The 25629-nt window shown below is 44.5% G+C and overlaps 1 protein-coding gene across 1 annotated transcript in view; it reads left to right on the top strand.

The window, feature by feature from the left end:
- Positions 1-20323: 20323 nt before the first annotated feature.
- The window catches only part of KDM7A (lysine demethylase 7A), an 85681-nt gene continuing 80375 nt past the window's right edge, over positions 20324-25629 (top strand). The window contains exon 1 of the mRNA XM_045063057.1: positions 20324-20634. Coding sequence (XP_044918992.1) covers positions 20441-20634 — 194 coding nt within the window. The 5' untranslated portion in view covers positions 20324-20440. The remainder of the gene's footprint in view (positions 20635-25629) is intronic.

Raw genomic sequence — 25629 nt, 5'->3', positions numbered from 1 at the left:
AATGGCCGAGTGTATCTTGCTTGAATCACTGGATTTCTGTTATTTTTGTAAGATGTGGGTGGGCAATATGACTCAGTATTTTTCCAAGAGATGTGAAAATTATATTGCCTATTTTGGATCATTTCATGCTGAGATCTGGAACATTTTTTCTTGAATTTCAAATCTTGGAGCTTGGGGAATTTTTTGTTTTTATTTTGTGTTTCAGTCATTTCAGATCTTTTCCAGATAGAACTTTAAAGGAAAGCTCCCTAGCAATCACTCCAGGTTATGAAGTATACTTTGAAAGATAATATTCCACCTTTTTAAAAATAAAAGATTTGCTAAATCAAGTGGTGTGGTTGCCATGTTGGTCGTGAAAAAATTGGAGAACGTGGGAGTAGTCGAGTCTTGAAGGTCATCTAATTTAAAATCTTATCTAGTGCATGAATACCTTCTGACTGGTTTTCCAGGGTCTGCTTGGACTCCTTTCGCTCTGATGCATCGGGTGACAGAGGGCCATTTGGGTACCAGACACTACGACTTCTACATGGGACTTTCACACCTTTGTACCCTGTCTTCCTGTAGCTTGCTTCCAAGCACAGGGTCCTCCTTCTCATCCCTGTTCTCTATGACTCTCTTGAATAATTCTGTAACAGAATGGTAGTTTTTGAAATACTGCTACATTTTCCTTTTAAAGATTTTATTTATTTATTTATTTTGAGAGTGAGTGAGAGAGCATGAATGGGGGAGAGGGGGAGGGTCAGACAGAGACAGAGAAGCCGACTCCCCCCTGAGCAGGGAGCCCGACACCGGGCTCGATCCCAGGACTCTGACACATGACCTGAGCCAAAGAGGGAACATTTCACCGACTGAGCCACCCAGGCACCCCTGCTATATTTTCCTTTTTGATAAATGAGGTCTTTTTCCAGCAGTCTTGTTTGTATGAATGCTAGGCCGAGAAGCTGAGCTTAGCATCTCTGGGAAGGATAGTGTTAGGGACTGAATTGTGTCCTTCCCCTCCCCAATTCCTATGTTGAAGTCCCAACCCCAGTGCCTCACAATGTGACTGTATTTGGAGATAAGGTCTTTAAAGAGATGATTAAGTTGAAATGAGGTCTTTAAAATAGGTTTAATTCAATCCAGCTCGTATCCTTCAAAGAAGAGGGAATTTAGACACAGTGATACACCAGGGACAGGAGAGCCCAGAGGGACGACCATGCCAATGTGCAGCGAGAGATGGCTGTCTTCAAGCCAACAAAAGAGGCTTTGGAAGACAAACCTACCAACATCTTGATCCTAGACTTGAACCTCCAGAAGTGAAAAAAATTCATTTCTATTATTTGAGGGTTCCAGTCTATGGTATTTTGTTGGGGCAATCACCCTCCTCCTCCCCTGTCCCAGCTAATGGCTCTTCCGGCAATGAAGAAAGAGAAAGACATGACCCTAGGGCAGCTGCTTTCAGCAGGGAAGATTGAAGTGAGAGAGAGAGAGAGAGAGAGAAACTGTGTGTGTGTGTGTGTGTGTGTGTGTGTGCGCCAGCCAGTGAGTGTGTCTGTTGAGAGCCCACCACAGCCAGCACCAGAGCAGGCAGAAATGTGTCAGGGGCTAGTGCTCTCAGCACCCCCCACCCTGTGCTCCCCAGCCCAGAGTTGGCCGCAACGGGAGCCCCTGAGGCACAATGGAAGCATCCATAATGTTCTGGGGCCCAGGTGGGTTTACCATGAACTTGAACTTCAGGGCATCCAACTTGCCAGAGCTTCCTCCATGCCTTCGCTGGGACCCTAGCAAGGTATTCACTTGTCTTGTTTTGAACAAATTTGCAAAAAGATATTTTTAATTGCAATTGGTGAAAACTGGCATCTTGTTCCATTCCAGTTTCCTCTCCATCACACGTATCCTCCTGTTGCGTTGGGTAGGAGAGCTGCCCAGCTGGAAGGAATTTGAACTGGGGTTTTGGGTTTGTGGGACATGCTTGTATGGGTCGTAGTCAGCTCTGTGTCTGGTTATGCTGTGGCTAGCAGTGCTGGGGTAAGGATGGTTCGCAGGCAGGGGTATACCAGTAAATGCTGAGAACCAGATTGGTAATATTTGCTGGTTTCTGTGGTATTAAATCCTCCCACCTATTTCGAGCTGGTGGTGTGTCGTCCCTGTGTGCAGGGTTGGAAAGAGCAGACACCATTATACTGACAGGATTAGAATACAATAGATGAAAATAGCGTCAAGAACATAGAGTGACATGTGTGAGTAGGAAATGATGAGTTTTGAGAGTGTGTGATCTTTGTTTTTACGATTCCTGATTTAATTGGAAGTTTTTATTATTTAATTTTGAATCATGGCCGTGATTAATAGCTGCCTCCCCAAGTTCCCGAAAAGCTGGCAGTTCTTGGGAGCCGGAAGGAGCGAGCTCCCTGACATGGCTGAGAGCCACGAGCTCTCCTGTCCCCTACGGTGTTGATTCACCCTGTTTGATGACATGAAGGCTCACGGCTAGAGTTAGGCATTTGATATGAGATATGTGAATAAGGCAGAAGAAACTAGTTTTTTCAAATGTATGGAGCCAGAGGCCAGTGGGTGGAGAATTCTTTCCATCTTCAGGTATGTACGTTTTACCCAAATAATTGGGTTCTCATCAAAGCCTCATTAAAATCTATCGAGAACATGCTTGATAATGCAGGCCAGAGCTTTCTAAATGCCCCATATATTTTAAAAGAAAATTTTGATGATGTATTGGTTCTCTGTGGCTGTGTAACAAATTACTCTGAAAATCTGTGGTTTAAAACACACACATTGGGGCACCTGGGTGGCTCAGTTGGTTAAGCCACTGCCTTCTGCCCAGGTTTTGATCCTGGAGTCCTGGGATCGAGTCCCATATGGGGATTCCCCTGCTCTGCAGGGAGCCTGCTTTTCCCTCTTCCTCTGCCTGCCACTCCCCCCACTTGTGCGTGTGCTCTGTCAAATAAATAAATAAAATCTTAAAAAAAAAAAAAATAAGGGGCACTTGGGTGGCTCAGTGGGTTGAGACTCTGCCTTCGGCTTGGGTCATGATCCCAGGGTCCTGGGATCGAGCCCCGCATTGGGCTCTCTGCTCAGTGGGGAACCTGCTTCCCTCTCTTTGCCTGCCTCTCTGCCTCTTGTGATCTCTATCAGATAAATAAATAAATAAATATCTTTTAAAAAATAAATAAATAAAACACACACATTTATTATTTCATGGGGTCTGTGGGTCCAGAGTCTTGATGTGGCTTAGCCAGGTCTGCTGGCTCAGCGTCCATCACAGGTGGCGATCAGGGTATTCGACAGGGCTGGAGTTGGCGATGGGGGCTCAACTCAAGCTCACTCCTGGGGAAGTTGGCAGGATACAGTTCATCATAGGTTCTTGGACTGAAGACCTTAGTTCCTCAACGGCTAGTTCTTGCACCAATGGGGCTGTATAACCAGGGAGCTTGTAAGAACTGGAGAATCTCAGAGCCCACCTCAATCCTACTGAATCAGAATCTGCGTTCTCATGTGCCCTTCAGGTGATGCAAGTGCATGTTGAAGTTTGAGAAGTTTTGTGTTCTGCTGTATCACAGGGCTCTTGCCATCTCCTTCACAGGAAAAACTGAAGTCCTTCAAAGAACAGCTAAGGCCTGTGTGACCTGCCCGTACTCCCTTATCTCTCTCTCTCTCATCATCTCCTACAACACTCCCTTTTGCTTTCTCCACCCCAGACACTTGGGTTCCTGGAGCTTACTGGGTATATTCCTGCCCCAGGGCCTTTGAACTGGCTATTCTAACTGGAATGCTTCCCCTCAGTTATCCACTTGACCACTCCCTTATCACTTTTTGGTCTTTAGTCATTTAATCACTTTTGCGGTAAGGCCTTCTCTGGTCACCCAAATCAAAACTGCCTCACACCCAGGCATCCCTTGATCTTTCCCTCATTAAAATTTCTTTAGACCTGACCACTTGGGATGTCAACCTCCTACGCTTGTATATAAGTTCCATGAAGACAACTTTTTGTTTCACTTTTTCTTAAGTTTCCTTTACTGCATCTCCAGCTCCTAGGAGAGGGACTGAAACATGGTAATACTGAGTTCTCTTGATCTAGCAGGCTAGTAACTGGGAAGAAAGTCAAGCTCTTTGAGCCGTACTGGCTCCTACTGATTCTTACTGCTCCCATTTCCTTTCTTGCTGAACCGATTTTTTAATTAAAGAAATAATGCACGCACATGGCAAAATTAGAATGATACAGAAGAGTATAGAATGAAAGTATAAAATGGAAAATAAACATTATATTTCTTCCCCAGATGGCTCCCTGAGTCTCACTCCTCAGGAGCCTCCATCGTCAAGATTTCCTGTTTAAAATTTTTATGGTGGTTGTTATAGAATCTGAAATAATTTGCTTATACCTTTGTTTCTTGATTTATCAGTGTAGAAAGGGTCTACTGATTGCTTGCTATGAAAACGAAAATGCAGAATCTAAAACATCTTATAATGCCACCTACTTTCCCTGACCAGTTTTTGTTAGATTTATTATTTTAGTTCTTTCGTTTTTGTATGGGGTATTTTACAACTTCAAATAAAATACGGAAACCTTTATTTCTGGATATATCAAATTCAAGCAGATCCTCTTGACTCTGCTTTTCTTATCTGCCTCTTATTTCTTTATATGACCTATGTTACTTTGCCAAGGTTTATAATATTTACATTCTGTTCTGTAATTTTAGTGATGGGTTTTTTTAATGCATTTTGACTATAGATTGATTCTAAGAATAAAAATCATTGAAAAAGCCATGACAATATTATAATTATTTAAATATTATTTACCACTGAACCAACAAAGATTGGCTCTATAGAGAAGGAACATAATCCAATGTCACTAAACCTTTGAAGCTTAAAGAAAAATCACTTAAGCCTCAGTACCTAATGTATTCCCCTGCTTTCTTTTCATCTCCCTTTACTTCTAGGTCATCTCCAGCTACCACTGTCTCTGATATTTTAAGCCACTTTATTTCTTGGAGTCTGATTTTATTTTTCTGGAAGCTCTAAGTTATTTTGAAAGCGACTCAAATACCTTTTTCATGTAGGGTAGGCGTCAAGTAAATTTTCTAAATTCTCCCAAGTCCAAAAACATCTCTGTTTGCCCTTCTACTTAGTCGACAGTTTGGCTAAATAGAGAATGTTAGGTTCAAAATCTTTGCTTCTCCAAACTTGGAAACAGGGCTGCCTCCATTGGCATGGGACCTATGCTCTCCAAGAAAGAAAATAGCATGAACTACTATAGGCCTTGGTCACTGGGAAGGATCAGGAAGTAAAGGAAGTGCTTAGAAGAGCCCTGTGCCTAAAAATGTCACTAAACCTTTGGTTTAAGACTCTGTGGTTGCCATCTTGAAATTCTTAATAATCTTTCATCGTGAAGTCCCATGTTTTCATTGTCACTGAGCCCTGCAAGTTATGAAGCTGGCCTTGTTTAGAAGACGTTCAAGCATCTAGCAGTGTTGCTAAGTCTGAAGTCAACTGATTCTTACTCCTTGGTAGGTGACACCCTTTCTCTTTCTGGAAACTTCCCACATACACATGTAGATCATTTAATCTGACTTTTACTCAGGGTTTTTACTGACACACACCTAGTTCTGGATCTTATTACACGTCTCTGGTTTGGCATTCTCTGGGCCCCTTCACTCTGAAATTGTTCATTCTTCAACTTAGGGAATTTTTTCCTTGTTGTTTCTCTCATTTTTACCCCCTTCTCTGTTTTCTTTCCTTGAGGAGCTTCCATTGGATGACGATAGGACTTCCTTCATCTTCTGTCTCATTTTTCCTCACAGGTCTTGTATTTCTCTGACTTTTGTATCATGTCCTGAGTGATGTCCTTGGGTTTATCTTCCAGATCACTAATTCGGCCTTTAACTTTGTTCGTTCGTTTTTCTGCTCATTCACTTTTTTTTTTTTTTTTTTTTAAAGCTTGGGTAGTTGTATTTTTTAGGTTCCTCAAATTCTATGAGGATGTAGGCTCCTTTTTCATAGCAGTCTGCTCCTGTTCCTTGGAATATTCTCTCAAGTTTATCTCTGAGGCTAGAATTAAGAAAAAAGAAATACTTTCCTTATTTTCCTGAATTCTTTTAGGATAAGCTGTTTTTGCGTGTGTTTTTCATGTTAATCCTTCTCTTGCAGCTGTTGATTTTCCTCACGTGCCTTTTTATCCCTTGACATTTGTAATACATGTTCCTGTTTCTTGGTGTGCGGCTGCTTTGGACTTTTTCTGCGGTTTATTGACATCGTTCTTTCCCGGATGGGAGCCTTGATTGTGGCTTTTAGGTCAGTGGGTGAGTAGCGTTTACAGGCTTTCTCCTGGTCAGGGATGCGGGGCTCAGGCCAGCAGGCTGGGGACCTCTCCAATGATCAAAGTAAGAAAGGCCGTATTCTGTGAAAATAGCACTTTAGCGCGGATCTGTCCTGTCCTTTACTCCTCCTTCTCCTCTTCCTTCTTGTTCCTCGCAGCTGTTGTGGAGCCTGGAGTTAGCCTAGATTCTGCTGCATTTCCATCGCACCCCTCGGTCCCCTTATTAAGAGCCCTCCTTGGGCACACTGCCTGTATTCTTTAGAGAGCCCTTGGAGCTGCGGCCTGGATCCTGGTGCTCAGTGGGGTCCCAGACCACCAGCAGCAGCAGCACCTGGAAACTTGTGCAAAAGGCAAATTCTTTGCTGACCCCCACCTCCCCCGCCAGACCTACTGAAACGTGGGGGGTGGGGGTGGGGGTGGGGTGGGGCTCAGGTATCTAGGCTTTAACAAGCCCCAAAACAAGCACCATCGCTTGTCACCTCTTGGCTTAGGGCAACGCCACTGCTGCGAGCAGCTCTGTTTCAGGGGAGGAGAGGAGAGGGCTGTACACCTGCTCCGGCTGGTTCCCAGTTTCTTCAATGAGCTACTCTGTTGATTGTGCCCTGGCTCACTCCTCTCTCAATGCATTGACTCGTGACTCACAGTTACTTTTGGTATGGTTTCCTTTCTTTTTTTCAGTCAGATCCCATCTGCTTTTAAAAAAATTAGCCATTTCGTCATAATGATGTAAGTAATAAATCAAATAGTACAAAATGACTTGCGATGAAAAAAGCAATCTTCTGCCCACATCACTATACCCCCCCCCAACCTACGCCACCCAAACCCATTCTGTAACTGGCAACCGCTTCCAACTCTTTCAGCCACTTTATGTTATTTCACTCCATATTTCTTTTTTAAAAAACGTTATTTATTTATTTGACAGAGAAATCACAAGTAGGCAGAGAGGCAGGCGTGGGGGGAGCAGGCTTCCTGCTGAGCAGAGAGCCCGATTCGGGGCTTGATCCTAGGACCCTGAGATCATGACCTGAGCTGAAGGCAGAGGCTTTAACCCACTGAGCCACCCAGGCGCCCCTCACTCCACATTTCTAAATAACATAATTATGTGGCTACTTCTCAAGTTATCGACTTGGGTGTTACGCATTGATTTCCTGTTACTGTTATTGAGCATTTTAACTCTTATCCTTTCCACCCTTTCTTCTCCTCGGCCTGTCTTCTAAGCACACTTATATTACTATTTTAAAAAAATCAATAGTCAAAAAAAGAAAAATAATGCAATAGCCGTAGTTTAAGTAGGATTCACTACAAAACCCCATAGTGTACTCTGTTCTTTTCCCACAATTTGAGTTTATCCTAAAGTTAAAACCAGCTTATTTTTGAATCTGGTTATTTTTCTAAGGGCTTATTTATTAACCCCCCCCCCCCAATGCTCCAATATGTTTGTCACATTCTCATCAGCTGTATTTTGTTTGTTTGTTTAAAATGCTACTTCCAACAATCTATCAGTGTCATTGTTTTATAATCCCTGGAGACCTTCATCTTTTTTTTTTTTTAAGATTTTATTTATTTATTTGACAGAGATCACAAGTAGGCAGAGAGGCAGGCAGAGAGAGAGAGAGAGAGGAGGAAGCAGGCTCCTTGCCAAGCAGAGAACCCGATGCGGGTTCTCTCAGGACCCTGAGATCATGACCTGAGTCGAAGGCAGAGGCTTTAACCCACTGAGCTACCCAGGCGCTCTCCCTGGAGACCTTCGTCTTGAGGCTCGCTGTGGGACTCCCTGTCTGACAGGTTGCTCCCGGGCCTTCTGCTCTGCTGCAGTCCTGGGGTTTCCCTCAGCTGCTCTCCCACGTTGGAATCTTAGCAGGAAGTACTTAAGCAGGTCAGCATCAAGTCATCCTTCCTTGAATTGTGTGTGAAATTCCGGGCCTTCTGGCCTTGTCCCTGTCATTAAGTCACACTTGATAAATCGAAGACAACAACAAAGGCCTTGAACCTCACTTTGTCCAGGGAAGGCTACCCTCCCCCCAAACTCCAGGCCCAAGAAGGGGCTCTCAGAGCTGATCACAGACTTCCTTGACGCCATTGGGCACCTCTGATTCTGGACTTTGCTATCCCTTAGGTGGTACATTCTTCAGCCATCTTGAACCTGTGGAGGAAGAGACGGTGCAGGCATCCGGACCTGGGGAAGAACCTCACCTGCTCTTCTCGCTTGCTGCCTGCCTTCACCTGCCAGTCAAGTCGTATTTCCCACATTAGAGAAGTCCAGGAGTCACACTACTCTCATGGAGAGTGTCGAAGAGATTTAACGAGAGCGTATTTACAAAGCATCTGGGGTAGCTGCCACACAGAAATACCAGGTCTGTTCTCCATGCCTTATGACCTTGCCTCTGATCCCACCACGAACAGCTGTCTTTGCATTGTCACCTGGCCTTACTGTTTCCTTCGGACAAACTGACCCTCTGTGCACCTGTCCCCGGGTCTATCTCTGGCACCACCTGCCTCTGCTTCTCTCATACTCTGATGGTTCCCTTTGGGCCACTCAAGAAGCTAAGTCGAGTTTTAAATGGAGAACCTGTGTAGTCTTCCCAGTCCTGCTACAAATAAGTGGGTCAAATCGGTACTTAATCCCATTGGCCATCTTCTTTGGCAGAGAGTTTTTTCTAGTTCAAAGACGTCTTCTGATAAGAAGGATGAAAACAAAAAAGATATTGAGCGATTTTGCTTTATCATCTGTCAATATTACACCCTCAGCCCCAAGCATCATGCCTACACCTGCCTTGTTCTTTTTCTCACTCTAAATATAGATTAAAGGTCCTTTTCGTTGTCTTTACCTTATTATTTTTTTAAAGATTTTATTTATTTATTTGACAGACAGAGATCACAAGTAGGCAGAGAGGCAGGCAGAGAGAGAGAGGGGGAAGCAGGCTCCCTGCCAAGCAGAGAGCCCAACACAGGGCTCGATCCCAGGACCCTGAGATCATGACCTGAGCTGAAGGCAGAGGCTCAACCCCACGGAGCCACCGAGGCGCCCCTGTCCTTAGCTTATTTTGGCAAGGCCCAACTCATCCTGTGCTTTATTCTTCCTCACACCTTTTATACACATCTGTGCTGCTTTTTTGTATTTCTTCTTGACTGAATGTCCCTTTGTCTAAGTTCTCTGAAATCTTGGCTCTGCAGGGCTCCTTGTGTACATACACATGATTAGCTCTTTGCTCACTATTCTTAATCCTAAAAATTATAAGTACTTAAAAGCAGGAGCCATTTGTATATTTCATTTTTCTCCTTGACATCCAGCATAGTACCTTTCCATGAAGCAGACCTCAGTATAATCTTACTAACCCAGCTTGTTTTTGTTATTACATGTTAAGGTAATTCTTAGTGCTTCTGTTAAAAGCATCTTTATTTATTTATTTTTAAAAAAGATTTTATTTATTTATTTGACAGACAGAGATCACAAGTAGGCAGAGAAGCAGACAGAGAGAGAGGAGGAAGCAGGATCCCTGCCGAGCAGAGATCCCGATGCGAGGCTTGATCCCAGCACCCTGAGATCATGACCTGAGCCGAAGACAAAGGCTTTAACCCACTGAGCCACCCAGGCACCCCTTAAAAGCATTTTTAAAGCCATTCTTTCTCAAATGTATGGAAATGCAAACTTATTTCCCATAACTGGCCTTAAATATTAAGGCTGACTATACATTAATTACTATTTTTAAGATTTTTATTATTTATTTATTTTTTTATTTATCTCACAGACAGAGATCACAAGTAGGCAGAGAGGCAGGCAGAGAGAGAGGGGGAAGCAGGCTCCCTGCCAAGCAGAGAGCCCAACACGGGGCTCGATACCAGGACCCTGAGATCATGACCCGAGCCGAAGGTAGAGGCCCCAACCCCCTGAGCCACCCAGGCACCCCCATTAATTGCTATTTTTATGTACTTAGGCAAAAGAGAGCTGGGAATTCTGAATTCTGTCTCCTATTATGAAGAAAGATACTCAGTGGTATTTTACAGCTTTGGAGCAATTAAAAAACAAAAATAAAACTTCAGTTTTGGTTTTAATGATAATTTCTCACTAAGGACCTAGAGAGGAATAAATCTGTGGGGGTAATAAACTCAAGAGGCAGGAGTCACAATTTAACTACATTTACAGATTTAATAGGTTGTAACTTAGTTATGCATAGGCCATAGGTCATATGTGAGGAATTTAAAGACAATGAACAATATCGGAACTTTTTACATACATATTTAATGCTGCGGTTTTCAGGTCACAAAAGAATTACTTGTCATTTGGGTTCAATTTGAAAGACATTCTTCACATTTTGGAAATATTTTTAGGTTATGAGGAGTGACTACTGATTGTTATTACTCAGAAATGAGGATGAATCGCCCCTAAACTAAGAATGGAAACAAAATTTATTAAGACTTTGTCAATAATTTTGTATTACAATGTTTATTCAATTTTTCTTCATATTTGCAGTTTTGCTAAACATACTGCCTGGAGTGCTTCATAAGTGTTTGTGGCTGTGGATACACTAGTGATTTTTGCCACTGTCTCTCATTCAGTCCTCTTCATTTATTTATTTTTTATTTTAATTTTTAAAAAGATTTTATTTATTTATTTGAGACAGAGTGAGAGAGAGCACTAGTGGCTGAGGGGTGAGTGGCAGGCAGAGGGAGAGGGAGAAGCAGGCTCCCTGCTGAGCGGGGAACCTGATGCGGGACTCCGTCCCAGGACCAAGAGATCATGATCTGAGCTGAAGGTGGATGCTTAACACACTGAGACCCCTAGGCACCCTTCATTCAGATTCCTTGAAAGATACACACCCCATGGCACCTGGGTGGCTCAGCAGGTTAAGTCTCTGCTTTCAGCTCAGGTCATGAACTCAGGGTCCTAGGATGGAGCCCCGAATCAGGCTCTCTGCTCACTGGGGAGCCTGCTTCTCTCTCTCTCTCTCTCTGCCTGCCTCTCTGCCTACTTGTGATCTCACTCTCTCTCTGTCAAATAAATAAATAAATAAATAAATAAGTAAAATCTTAAAAATAAAAAAAAACGGTACACACCCCAACTCATTTACTAGTAAGCACTACCTTGATTATTTAGTTTGCCTTTTATAATCTGTAAACTTAAAAAAAATATATATATATATGTGTATATGTATGTATAAAATATATAGTCATACACACATCATACATGTATATACATACTAGTATATACATAAGTATATATGCTTGATATATATGTATAGTATCTATGTAAGTATATATGTGTTGATATGTAAAGTATACTTATATACTCATATATGTGTGTATATATGTATATACATCTATATGTAGCTACTAGATATATATGTCTACTTGAGAGGAGAGTAAAACTTCCTTATACTTCTTGGAAAGTAAAATTTTTAATATTTCAGAAATAGGGATGGTGAAGGACATAGAGTTTTCAGTGTTTGCCCTATAGAACTACACAAGCCCTGATCTACTCCAGTCTGGATTAGCTGTCCCTCCTATGTGCTGCCACAACTCTTTGTGTTTTTCTCCACCACAACACTTACCATATTGGGTTATGGTTTTCTATTTACTTGTCTATCTCTTTGGCGGTGAGATCCCACTGAGGATAGAGGATGTGTCTTTTATTCCTGTATTCTTAGCAACTACCAGATGTTTGTAGTAGCCACTCAGCAATGACAAATAAGTGGACGGATAAATAAGTTACTTTACTTTTAAATTTAGCCAATCCCTCAGGCTTGTATGCTACACATATAGACACAGGCCTCCATACTTTTCCAGATTTAATCATTAATAATATGTTGCTCATCCCACCAGGCATACCTTCTCAAACTGTATCCAAGTACCCCAGAATTCAGAATGGGAAACCATGACCTAGTGCCCTGCACAACTATTTTTAAGCAGCTGGGTTGGTATTAGAAACATGGAGATTTTGTAGATAATGTACACAACAGTGTTTTGGTAGGCCAAAGTAATATACAAATTCCAAGCATTCATAATTATGGGTTAGCCCTAAGCTCTAGGCCCCTGAAAGATAAAGATTTTTAGTTTAATTTTTGAATAAACTTTATCTTTTAGAAAAGTTTTAAGTTTACAGAAAAATTGAATAGTACAGAGTTCCCATATGGCAGTACCAAGTCTTACCTATTATTAGCATCCTACATTTGTCTGGTACATTTGTCACAATTAATGAGCTGATATTGATACATTTTATTTAACTAAAGTCCATAGTTTATAGAAATTTCTTTAGTTTTTTTTTTTTTTTAAGATTTTATGTATGTATTAGGAAGAGAGAGAGTGAGAGCACTACCAGGGAGGGTGGGGGGGGGAAGCAGGAGGAGAGGGAGAGAGAGAGGATCCCAAGCAGAACTCCTCACAGAGTGCAGAGCCCAGTGCAGGGCTCCATCCCAGGATCCTGAGATCATGACCTGAGCCAAAATCAAGAGTCAAAAGCCCAACCAACTGAGCCATCCAGGTGCCCCCAGATTTCTTTAGTTTTAACCCAATATGATTGTCCCCCCCACCCAAGATCCAGTCTACGGTACCACATTATAATTCGTTGACATGTCTCCTTGGGTTCCTCTTGGCTTTGACAGTTTCTCAACTTTCCTTGTATTCACGATCTTGGCCATTTTGGGTATACCAGTCAGGAACTTTGCAGAACGTCCCTCCATAAGAATTTGATGGTTTTCTCATGGTTAGACTGGGGAGTTTTTTCTAAGGAGACACAATCTAACATGGTGGTTATCAACTTTATTCTGCTTCTGTATTGGGAACATGTGTGGCACACACCCATGAGTAACATCTCCCATTAGATGACAGATGGAGGGGTGGAGGCACACTGTTAAAACACTTAGGAAAATTGCTGGATGTGTATATAGATAGTCTAAAAGTGTGTCCCTCCCTGTTACTATTTAGAAGGGCCATATTTGGCTTTTAGATCTTAACAAAATAACGATCCCATAGTACTTTGATCTCTGAAAGACAGGTGTAACTCTAGAAGGCATTGTAATAAACTGTCGAGAGATTCAGAATAGGAAATCATTGATTACATAAATAACATTTAACTTCTGAACAGACTCAAGAAAGTGGCTGTATTTTTAAACTTATGAAAAATTATAAAAATATAGAAAAGTTGAAAGATGAATGCAATGAGTATTTGTGCACACACCATCCCCTGGATTTGATAAATTGTTAATGTTACTGTATTGTCTTCATTCACCTCATCCATTCCCCCCCCCCTTTTTTTTTTAAGAGAGAGAGAGTGTGAGCTTGGGTGGTGGAGGAGGGACAGAGAGAGAGGGAGAAAGAACCTCAGGGAGGCTCCATGCCTAGTGTTGAGCATGAAGTGGGGCTTGATTATGACCTGAGCTGAAATCAAGAGTCAAACCTTAACTGACTGAGCCACTAGGTGCCCTTTCCTAAATCTTTTGAAGCAAGTGCTGACATTATAACACTTCACTTTTTAAGAATAAATCTATTTATTTATTTAGAGAGAACTAGCAAGTATGCAAACAGAGGGCAGGAGCAGAGGGAGAGAGAGAAATAGACTCCTGGTTGAATGAAGAGCCTGACCTGGGGCTTGATCTCACAAATGCCAGATTACTACCTGAGCTGAAACCAAGAGTTGTACACTAACCAAAGGAGTCGCCCAGGTGCCCCTATTTATTTGTTTTTTAAAATAATGCTTTGGGGGTGCCTGGGTAGCTCAGTGGGTTAAAGCCTCTGCCTTCGGCTCAGGTCATGATCATATGGGGTCCTGGAATCGGGCCCCATATCGGGCTCTCTGCTTGCTGGGGAGCCTGCTTCCTCCTCTCTCTCTCTGCCTGCCTCTCTGCCTACTTGAGATCTCTGTCTGTCAAATAAATAAATAAAATATTTGAAAAATAATGCTTCCTTTTGGGATGTCTAGGTGGCGCACTTGTTTAGGCGTCCACCTTCGGCTCAGGTCATGATCTCAAGGTCCTGGGATGGAGACCCATGTCAGGCTCCCTGCTTGTAGGGAGAAGGGAGCCCGCATTTTCCCCCACCCCTGTCTGTGCTCTCTCTTGCTATCTCTCTCTCTCAAATAAATAAATTAAAGTCTTAAAAAAAAAAAAAAGCTTCACTTTTAAAACCTCAACATACATCTCCTAAAAATGAGGACATTCTTCTATAAAACCACACTATTGTATCACACTAAAGAAAACGAATGTTTCCTTATCATCATCTAATACCTGGATTATGTTAAAATTTCCCCAGTTTCCCCCCAAAGGGAAGCTAATTGTTTTTTATTGGAATCAAATTGAATTGTATTTGGTTCTTTTCTTTCTTTTTTCTTTTTAATATTTTATTTGTTTGTTTGAGAGAGAGAGAAAGGAAGGGAAGAGGGAGAGGGAGAGAAAATCTCAAGCAGACTCTCCATTGAGGGCAGAGCCCAACACGGGGCTTGATCTCAGGACCCTGAGATCATGACCTGAGCCGAAACCAGGAGTTGGACACTCAACCAACTGAGCCACTCAGGCGCCTCTTGGTTATTTTCTTAAGACTTTTATCTATAACAGTGCTCCTTTACTCCTGTCTTTTTTCTTTTCTTTCTTTTTTTTTTTTTAAATGACAACTTTTAATAGAACTGAGCCATTTGTCTTGTAGAGTGTTTCACATTTTGGATGGGTCTGAATTACCTATGGCATTATGCAACGTGTTGCTCTATTTCCCAAATGTCCTGTAAGCTGGAAGTTCAGTCAAAAGGCTTAATTGCATTCCAGTTAAATACTTTTCTCAAGAATACTTCATAAGTGATGCTGTTGTACTTTATACGATATTCCTCAGGCTACATTTTTTCTTCACTTTCTTCACTAATGTCACTTACCTGGTTTGTCTTCATTTATACTACTTTCTCATCCCTGTTTTATACTCAGATATGCATTTTGATCAAATATGTTTAACACAATGAGTCCTCCTTTAATAATATCCTAATCTTTGGCTGTCAGTTTAGAATTTTCCCGAGCTCCTGGAGCAGAAGCAAAGAATAGGCTAACTATGATAAAGCTGCTGAGTTTCACGTGTTGGGGGTTCTTGTCTTCTCTCCTGGGACTATGTTCTCCTTCCCAGTACCAGCAATGCACTACGTCTTCAAGATCTGCTCTCCGAGTGATGTTTTCTGTCTAGACATCTTCTTTCCTCTTTTACTCTCTCAAAATTTCTGTCTTATCACTCTCATTTAGGCAGGTTGTTCCTTTCTTACTCTCATTAATCTGATGAACAGACAATTGTGAAAATCAAATAGTACAAAGTGCTCTCTATCAGAGCAAATTGCAGGGCGCCTGGGTGGCTCAGTGGGTTAAAGCCTCTGCTTTCTGCTCGGGTCATGATCCCAGGGTCCTCGGATCGAGCCCCCCATCAGGCTCTCTGCTCAGCGGAGAGCCCATTTCCCGCTCTCTCTCTGCCTGCCTCTCTGCCTACTTGTGATCTCTCTCTCTCTCTCTCTCTGTGTCAAATAAATAAAATCTTAAAAAAAAAAAAAAGAGCAAATCCCTATCATTTAACACGTTCGTGGCTCAATGTGTGTTCCCAAAATAGGTTTCTTCCATGGGACATTAATGTCTATTATGCAAAACAAAATAAAACAAAAGAACCCCAACAACTTAAGAGGTCAAATGGATTTGGGAGAAGCTGAGCCAAAGTTACACAGGTTTTAGGTTTGTTTGTTTAATGTAGCCTTGTCCAAACTTATTTGACTGTGGGAGCTGGCAGTCTCTAGAATCTTTTAGTGTTACTGTTTCCCAGGAATTACCATCAGTGGGCTACATCTCACATCTTATACCTGCATTTGCTCAGGAGCCTTGAAGATAGAAGACCCTACGTACACCTACCTTTAAGGGATGACTCTGTACATGAGACTTTATGCATCTTGGCATGCTGATGAAGAAAACCACTTAAGCTAGGTTATTTCTTTCAGGATCCCCAGATAAACTGCATAGGATAAATGGTTTCTTAACTTCATCACCACAGAAGCATCCAGAACTGCTAAATGTTCTACTAATATCCCTTCTTTTGTTAAATTTTTTTCTAATTATTCATGTTTTTCCTGTAAGAATGTAAAGCTTGTTGGAAACAGGCTCTTTCAGTTCCTGAATTTGGTAGAAGGAAACTAATTATTCCCTAGGAGAAAAAAAGAAGTATAGGCACTGACTGAAAATCTGAGTAACACCAAGTAATATGCAAATTAAATTATATATACATATATACATATATGTGTATGTATACATGTGTGTGTACACACACACACACACATACACACACACACACACATATTAGAGGCCTGGGGTGGGTTTTGAACAGGTTGTGAAGAAAAAGGGAGAGAATAGCAGACATGGTCGTGGAGATAGACAAGTATTGGTAGCAGTAGGAAGCAGAGTGGTTAAGTTGGAGAATATATTTCTTTTCAGAGATATGAGGGCTTAAGGACAAGTGCAATGTTAAAAACAGCCAACAGAGCAGCTTAGATTAGATATGAGAATTAAAGATCTACTGCAGGTACTAGAGCACTTGCAGAGGAGAAAGGCAGAGGGAGCCGTACAGCCATTGCCAACCAATGCTGGCAGGAGCTGGCTGTCTTTGGGATATTTTCTTTCTGAAATTCTCTCCCCCTTGTTTTTGGGATAATGTTCTCCTAGGCTTTTCTTCTAATTCTCTAGATGCTCTTCAGTCCTATTATTGTTAATAAACAAGTAAAATAATTATTCATAATTATAGCTAACAGCTATGTGGTTATTATGTACTAAGAATTGTGGCCAGCATTTTGTTATCTCCCTTAATGAACCCAACCCTGTGAGGTAGTTATTCTTATCATCCCCATTAAAATGAGAAACTAAAACCCAATAGTAAGTTGTCACGAGATATTAGATTGTGGAATCCAAGCATATGTTCTTAATTACTATGCATGAAGCTTGTATCTAAAATTTTGGGGGCACCTGGGTGGCTCAGTGGGTTAAGCCGCTGCCTTCGGCTCGGGTCATGATCTCAGGGTCCTGGGATCGAGTCCCGCATCAGGCTCCCTGCTCAGCAGAGAGCCTGCTTCCCTCTCTCTCTCTGTGCCTGCCTCTCCATCTACTTGTGATTTCTCTCTGTCAAATAAATAAATAAAATCTTAAATAAAATAAAATAAAATTTTGGGATTATTCAGACCTCTAGCCTTCAACCTTTTCTTCTCACGTTTCAGTCTTTGTATTTACATTTTTTAACCTTTTCCCTACAGATTTATATGCCTTATCGTGTTTTTATTCTTGCTGATTTCTTGATATACCTTTAAAGCGTTCATTTCCAAACTAGAGACTCATCTAATTAGAACAGGAAGAAACAGAAGTGATGGTAGTATGCTTTTCATTTGATTTGTCCCTTATTGATGGCACTTGAACACTTGATTAAGATGGTGTTCACCAGACTCTCTCCGCTATAAAATTACCTTAATTCCCTTTATCATGAGTAAGAACTTTATCCCCATAAAGTTAATTTGAAAGTATGTAATTATTCCAGTCTTTTTCAAATTTTCAGTTTATGTTTATTTACATCTGTCTGGTTTCCTGTGCTATTCAGTGGGTTACAATATATTATCATTTTTTATTCTGAAGGTCAGTTTGTCAAAGATTTGGCCAGTGGGACACAAGTTGGCCTGTGTCCTTTTGACATGCCCCATCATTCTTTGAGCATGTCCTTATTTTCTGGCACAACTAGAGGCTCCAGGCTCAACCTGTACTTCTCTTCTCCAGCCTGGAAATCAGCCATTTTGCCAAAAAGAAAAATGAGGAGAATGGTATCGAGAAGCCAAGATCTGGGCTAGATGAATTCATTGTTTTGTCACTACTCCCAGAATCTCTCAGTGTACAGAGTATATATGTACTTACACACCGATGGAAATATTGATACCTCCATTATCAGTCCACTACCAAAAGTTTCATTCTACTTTCTTTCTGTTGTAACTCTCTTTCTCAACAGTAAGAAATTTGATTCCCATTTTCCGTACTTATTGGATGTTTCTCTTGTACATAACCAGTCTCTGGCCACTGATACTGTTCCCCCCCACCACCCATGCCCTCTTCACCTACCCATCCGGACTTCCCAAGGCCAGATGGCTAATCCAGCAAGGTAAGGAGAGCCCTCTATACCAGGCCACTTCCCTGTGTGGATGCCCTTCTCACCCCAAGTCCAACATGACAGCTTTGGCTGCCTCCCCTTCCCTCACACACTGCTGTGCTATATTCCCTATACATATCCTCTACAATGAATTTTAAAAATACATTATCCCTTTGCTTGTTGTAAGACCTCTGTGAGGTAGTTAAAGAAGGTATTATTACTCTTTAAAGATTTTATTTATTTGACAGAGATCACAAGTAGGCAAGGGGGGGGTGGGGTGGAGTGGCAGGGGGAGGTGGGGTGGGGGAGGGAAGCAGGCTCCCCGCTGACCAGAGAGCCCTCTGCAGGGCTGGATCCTAGGACCCTGAGATCATGACCTGAGCCAAAGGCAGAGGCTTTAACCCACTGAGCCACCCAGGCGTCCCAAGGAAGGTACTATTATCTATATTTTTTCCTTGAACAGATCTCCAAGGATCTAGTTCAAGAGAAATGGAGTGACTTGCCCGGGGTTGCACAGCTTATACGAAGCAGGATCTGAACGGAGGGCTCTTGGCACTCCACCAATCTATGGTGCCTCTAAACATACGCCAAAATGACAGTAACTCTTCCCTTTTCTCTAGCAGAAATGTGTTTCAAATGTATTCACTTCGTGGTCGACTCTGATTTACAGGTGTTTCTTCCTGCAAAATATGTGCCAGGTAGAAAAAAGATCGGGTGCATCATCAGGAGACTTGTAAGTTTAGCTCCAGCTTAGATCTGTGAGTCTTCAGGCAAGTTCCTCGCTTTCCTCAATTATTAGAAAGAGGTTAGATCAGCGATTCTCTGCCTGGGGCTGGGTGAGATGGGAACTGTAGGGCTTTCCCCGATGTTAGAAATGTAGAAATTCAGCTACAAACATCTCACTCAATAATCCTTAACATGCCTTCCAACTCACATTATGCTTCCAAGGCACTCTTTCTCTACTCAATTTTGTTAGCTGTTTTTATTCCCAGCAATCTCACCCCTCATTCAGAAATATTTATTAATGGCCTGTATCATGCGCCAACCACCGTATTATCCGGCTTTTGGAGCTTTTTTTTTTTTTTTTCCAGAGGTGTCACTGCCATTTAGAATTCTGTCCCCATCTTCCAAACTTGGGACTCGAAAGCATTCGCGTCCAAGTCGTGTTACTTATGACACGCCAGGGTCCTCTCCAGTCCTTTCGGCACCGGCCACACTTCATTCCGGCCCCTCTCCGCTCGTAGACGTTAAGCCATTCCCCCCGGGAACCAGCTCCTTCGCCTATCAGCGGCTCCGTCCGCACGAACTCCCTCGCCAGTCGGGGGGGATTGAGGTGGGACGTTTTCGGAAGTCTCAGACCTGCACCTCGGCAGGGCGCAGCGGGCTCGGCGGGCTGTGAACCCCCGGCTCGGGCCCACGGAGGTCGCGGGGCGGCTGCTGACTGCCGCCGGCTTCTCCCGTCGTCGGGAGGCGGCCCCGGCTGGGCTCTAACTTCTCGGTTTCCCCTGTCCGGGCACAGACGCAGCGAGCGGCGCTCTTCACCGCGCAGGAACTTCCCCCGCTTCAGCTTTCACTCAGCAACGCCGAAGCCGGCTCTTCGCACGCTCCCGCCGTCCTTCTCCGGGGGCCGCGTTCCCGGCGCCGCCGCGCGTGTCCTCAGGGAGCCTCTGCCTCCCTCCGCCTCCCCCGCCCCGCGTGCCCTTCAGCCGGTCCCTCCGCCCGAGCGACACGAGGGGAGCGGGGCGCGCGCGCCGGCGGCGGGACGACGTGCGCGAGACACACGGCCCCGCGCGGAGCGCCGGAAGGAGCCGGGCCGGGGCCTCGCGCGTCGTGCGCGCGCCGCCGCCCGCCCCCCGGCCCCGGCCGCGACCTCGCGCGCGCGCACTGAGGCGCCGCCGCCGCCGCCGCCGCCGCCGCGGCTGCTGCTCCGGCTGCTGCAGGAGGCGGCGCTGGCTGGCGGCTGCGCTCGCTCCAGTCGGCGAGCGGAGCAGCGAGCGAGCGTGTGTGTGTTTTTTAAAGATGGCCGGAGCGGCGGCGGCGGTGGCCGCGGGAGCAGCAGCTGGAGCCGCCGCGGCAGCCGTGTCGGTGGCGGCTCCGGGCCGGGCCTCGGCGCCTCCGCCGCCCCCGCCGGTGTACTGTGTGTGCCGGCAGCCGTACGACGTGAACCGCTTCATGATCGAGTGCGATATCTGCAAGGACTGGTTCCACGGCAGGTAAATAAACCCCCTCCAGCCCCGCCGCCGCCGCCGCCGCCGGCCACGGGCCAACCGCCGCCGCCGCGCCGGCCGCCCGCGCCCCCCTCCGCCCGGCCGCCGCGCCGCGCCAGGCGCCGAGGGGCCCCGGCGCCGAACCCCCGGCCCGGGCAGCGGGGCGCGCGGGGCCCCGAGCTCCCCGGGCGCCGGGCGGACAGAGGGGGGCTGGTGGGATCGCCCGGCCGGGAGAAGAGTCGCCACAACAAACGGGAACAAAGGGGGCCGGCCGAGAAGTTGGCAGGGGGAGACCTGGGCGAGGGGACGCGGCCGGGGCAGGCGCCGGCGGAGGCGGCGGGCGGAGCGCCGGCCCGGCCCGCCGCCCCTCGCCGCGCCCGCAGCCCGGCCGCCGCCCCGCCCGCCCGGGGCTCCGGCCGGAGTCGCCGCCCGGCCGGCCGCCCTACGCGGCCGGCCGCAGCGTCTTCCTTCCGGGCGGCGACCGGCTCGCCCCGGCTCCGGGTCTCCAGAAATTGCCATCACCCCTCCCCCCCCGCGGTCCCCGTCGCGCCCCCTTCCCCGGTCTTTATCAAACTTCCTCGGCCGCGGGGCACTGGGACGGGGGCGTCGGCAGCGCCAGCCCGGCGGGGCTCCGAGGAGTAAACAGAGCAACAGATGAGGCACTCTCGGGGACTTAAAAGATGCCAGTCGGAAGTTTGGGGCCGGGGGTCCCGGGCAGGCCGGCAGGTCGGCTCGGACCGTGCCCCCCACCTACCACCCCAGCACACCCTGTCCTGGAGGGGGGTAGAGCGGGTGGCGTGGACAGCGGGGCAGGGGGGACAGCCTCCGGTCCCCAACCCCCCGCGTCGCCCCCGCGCCGCCGCTCAAACTTTACAAAGAGTGAAATTTCCCGTCGCCCGAGGGGCCGGCGACACCGCACGGCCGGGGGGCTCGCAGCCGGGGGCCCCGGTGCGGGCGAACTTTCGCCGGCCGGTGGGCACTTGGGGGCGGGTGGCGGGGGCGGCGAGCGTCGCCCTGTGCCTCGGCGGGCGCCTGCGTTTCGGGTTTGACGTTTGTGAGAGCTCCGGCCGCCTCCGCCGCCGAGCCGTCGACTCGTGTGTTTTGTAATCAAAGTGTGAGGCTAATAAAGGGCGGCGCCACAGCCTCTTGACTCCGGCGTGGGAGGGATTCGCAGGCATTTAAACAAAGAAACTAGTTGGGGTTGGGCTCCCAAAGTCCTTATTTGGGTGTTGTGGCAAAGCTTGCGGTCACCTTTAGGTGAAGCAGGTTACGCGAGCACCGTTTGGTGTTGTATCTTGGCGAGAGTACGCTCACGGCTAATCGCAGATATGGTGACTGTGATTGTAGGAAGTGTCCTTTGATTGACAGCAGGACATTTAAATACAGCCTCCGCTCCCCCCTCCCCAATTTTACAGAAACACTACACGACCAGGCCAGATGTCTTAGTCTCCCTCTACTGGCCCTGGGAGAGAAAACCACTTAGGTTACAGCGTTCTTTGCAGTGTTCAGTGCTCGGTACATTTAGTTTTACTTAATCTTCAAATAGTTTTATTTAATCAGCTTGCACAATTCTGACAGCAACAGCAGCGGGAAAAAAACAAAACAAAACAAAAATTGCCACTGTGAAAGAGAGACGGCGTCTTAATTTTGTGTATCAGGTAATTTTTCACAGTCTGGTCTATGCTTGGGGAATATTATTAGAACTTTGCTACATGTAATTAAGAATAAATTATCTAAAGTTCTTTTTTATTACTCCAAATAGATTTCCCCCCCTGTATTTTGATTACATGTAAGACTGAAATTTGAACGTACCTAATCTTGCCAGTTCTATTTCTATATCCTCTGTTCCCATAATATATCCTACGAAACCGGAGTAGATTATCCAAAAATCTAGGTTACATATAGAATAAAACCAGAATCTCTGGTGATTATGTAAATACTCTTTTTTTCAAAGAACAGTTTTAGCTGCATAAGAGGCTTGTTCTATGGTGCAATGTAGATATGTTCATAAATTTTAGACTAGATTTTATTTACCTTAATTTAGGTAATTTAACACTGTAACCGTGAAAAACTGCAGGTAGTTTATGGAAAGTTTGGTAATACACTGAAGTATAAATTAGAAAACAGAAGAAGTTTGAAGGGAAAATAAAGAGGTCATATATGAAGGAGGCAGAGTGAGGCCAAAGCAAGTCTGCTTTACTTTGTCACGTAGATTTGTGTGACTTCATACTGGTGCAAGGGCCCGAGGTATGTGGTTTTTTTGACCAGCAGTTCTTGAGAATTTAATGTTGTTCAGATGTCAGAAGTTAGAAAATTTAGTAATAATGCCCTGTCATGCAAAAGCAGTTTCTTCTTATCAAATTTCTTCATGAAGTATGAGTAATTTCAATAACTTCAGAGAAAGTAATACTTATGGTACCATCAAGGTACAGTTTTAATCTCCACACTCATTTTCCGTTGGGGTTTCCAGGGGTGGTCCTTCTGCAGAGGAGGGAGGGGGGAATAGGAGCTCTGCGAGAGAGAATTACCATTACGGCATAATTTCTTGATGGTTTTATTACTTCAAGTACAAGAATTTTTTTAAACTCGAGTCAGTGAATTCTGGTATAAATTTGAGTTTACTCTCTTTCTGGAGTTTTTGACGTCTGGAAGTCTGAAAAGCTTTTGCCCTCATTTAACCTGACAGGGAAGGAGGGGCTCTTCCTTGATGCTTTTCAGCCAGGCAGCAGAGTGAAGGGGACCCGCTGCCTCCAGGTTTGAGGCTGTTGGCTATTGAATTTTCGGTGTTCAGGAATTCCTATCCGTCAGTCTCCCTAAAGGCTCTAAGTGGGAGGGGAGAAGAACACTTGCCAAGGTACAGTGTGTAATTGATACGTTAAGGACAGCGAGCCGAGGAATTAACAGGATTTTCCTGGGAAGGTTCCTTCCAACCTAGACAGGGAGTTCTTCCTCTCTGGGCGCTAGGTGGAAGTAAGACAATGGAGATCTTTCCTGATAATATCCCACCCCCTAATCTCTAGGCTTGAGGTCTTTCCTTTGTACTCCTTTTCTTTTCTTTTTTTTTTAAGATTTTATTTATTTATTTGACAGAGACACAGCCAGAGAGGGAACACAAGCAGGGGGAGGGGGAGAGGGAGAAGCAGGCTTCCGCTGACCAGGGAGCCCAATGTGGGGCTTGATTCCAGGATCCTGGCATCGTGACCTGAGCCTAAGGCAAATGCTTAATGACTGAGCCACCTGGGCACCCCGATTTCCTTAGTAATCTACTATCATCCTCTACAAAACTGTATCACTGCCTTAATTAAATTGTGTTATAATGCCTTTTGTCTCCACATTTGAATGTTAACATTTGTTTGCTAGTGTTTTTAGTCATATATTCTCTTTGACAAAATTAATATAGAAAAAAATGGGAAGTACAGAAAAGTATTAAGAATATGAAAGTACCCATGTCTTCTAGGACTTACCACTACTTTAACACTTAGGGTAAATGCATACATTTTATGCATTTCCTGCATTTCACTGTTAACCTAACTTCTAAACCATTGTGAGCATTTCTAATATTTCCTTAGAATAAATCACATGAATTAATACATGTAAAACGTTTAGAAGATCTGGCACTTGTAGGTACTCAAGAAGAAATTTCCTTGAATAGAATTATTGGTCTCTGGGCTCAGATATTTCCAGCCTTCTGGTGCCTATTGCCAGATTGTCCTCCGGAAAGGTTATCCTACTTTATACTCTCACCAGTGGTGCCCGCTTCTAGTTCCCTGCATCATCCCCAGTCTAAGATATTATTAAACTCTTCCCCAAAAAAACAATCAAACACTTTGCCAGTCTGCATATAATGAACATTTCCACCAAAAGACATACCCAAAACTATTCACAGCAGTGCTGTTCATATCCTCCCCAAACTAGAGCAACCTAAATGTCATCAGCAGTAGACTGGATAAATTGTGGATCAGTTAATATTCATTAAGAAAAGAATGCGTGACCGATACATGCAGCAGCATGGGCAGATATCACAGATACAAGGTTGGACAAAAAGCTAGGCACAACAGCAAATACTGTTTGAATCTGCTTATACCAAGTTCAAGTACAGATCTAATTGGGTGAGAGAAGTTAGACTGGTCCTTACCTCTGCGGGGTATTTGTCAAGAGGAGGCCCAGGCAAGGGAGCTTCTCAAGTTCAGGAAATGTTCTATATCTTGATCTTGGGTGGTGGTTACATAATGTACGCAGATAGAAAAACTCACGAGGTAGATGTGCATTAGGGATTTTTAAAAACTATTGTAATGGCTGAAGTGTACTTCAAAGTTTAAAAAATTAATAATTTACCAGTTTGGGGGCACCTTGGTGGCTCAGTGGGTTAAGCCTGTGCCTTCCGCTGGGGTCATGATCTCGGGGTCCTGGGATAGAGCCCTACATCGGGCTCTCTGCTCAGCAGGGAGCCTGCTTTCCCCTCTCTCTCTGCCTGCCTCTCTGCCTACTTGTGATCTCTCTCTCTGTCAAATAAATAATTAAAAATAATTATTTAAATTATTATTAAATAATAATTAAATTATTAAATTATTTTAATTATTAAAAAATAATTTTAAAAAATTTTGGTAACTGACATGATATTTTGTGATTTTGTTTCTTGTCCTGTCTTTAATGGGATTGCCTCTTGTGTTTATTGTTAGGTAGGATCTTGGCTCCCGCCCAGAGTTTGCAGTGTATGTGGCGCTGTTCTTGGTGCTAGGAACATAGCCCTGATCCAAACAGTCCTTGCTCTCTTGTAACTTACATTCTAGTGGGGGAAGATAGATAAATGTAGATGACAAAAGAAAAGGAAAATTGAGTTAGGAGGAAAGAAAGGCCTGGGGTTAGTATAAGGCCACTTTCAAATGGCGAGATTATGGAAGGCCTTGACAAGGACACATTTGAACACAAGATATTTTGGATTTTACTCAGGGAAAATGGTGTATTTTGAGTAGAGGAGTAAAGAATTTGACTTAACCTTTT

The sequence above is a fragment of the Mustela putorius genome, unplaced genomic scaffold (assembly GCF_011764305.1).
Source record: "Mustela putorius furo isolate JIRA1106 unplaced genomic scaffold, ASM1176430v1.1 tig00003845_pilon_pilon_pilon, whole genome shotgun sequence".
Classification (NCBI taxonomy): domain Eukaryota; kingdom Metazoa; phylum Chordata; class Mammalia; order Carnivora; family Mustelidae; genus Mustela; species Mustela putorius.
This window is presented reverse-complemented; position numbering and strand designations above follow the sequence as displayed.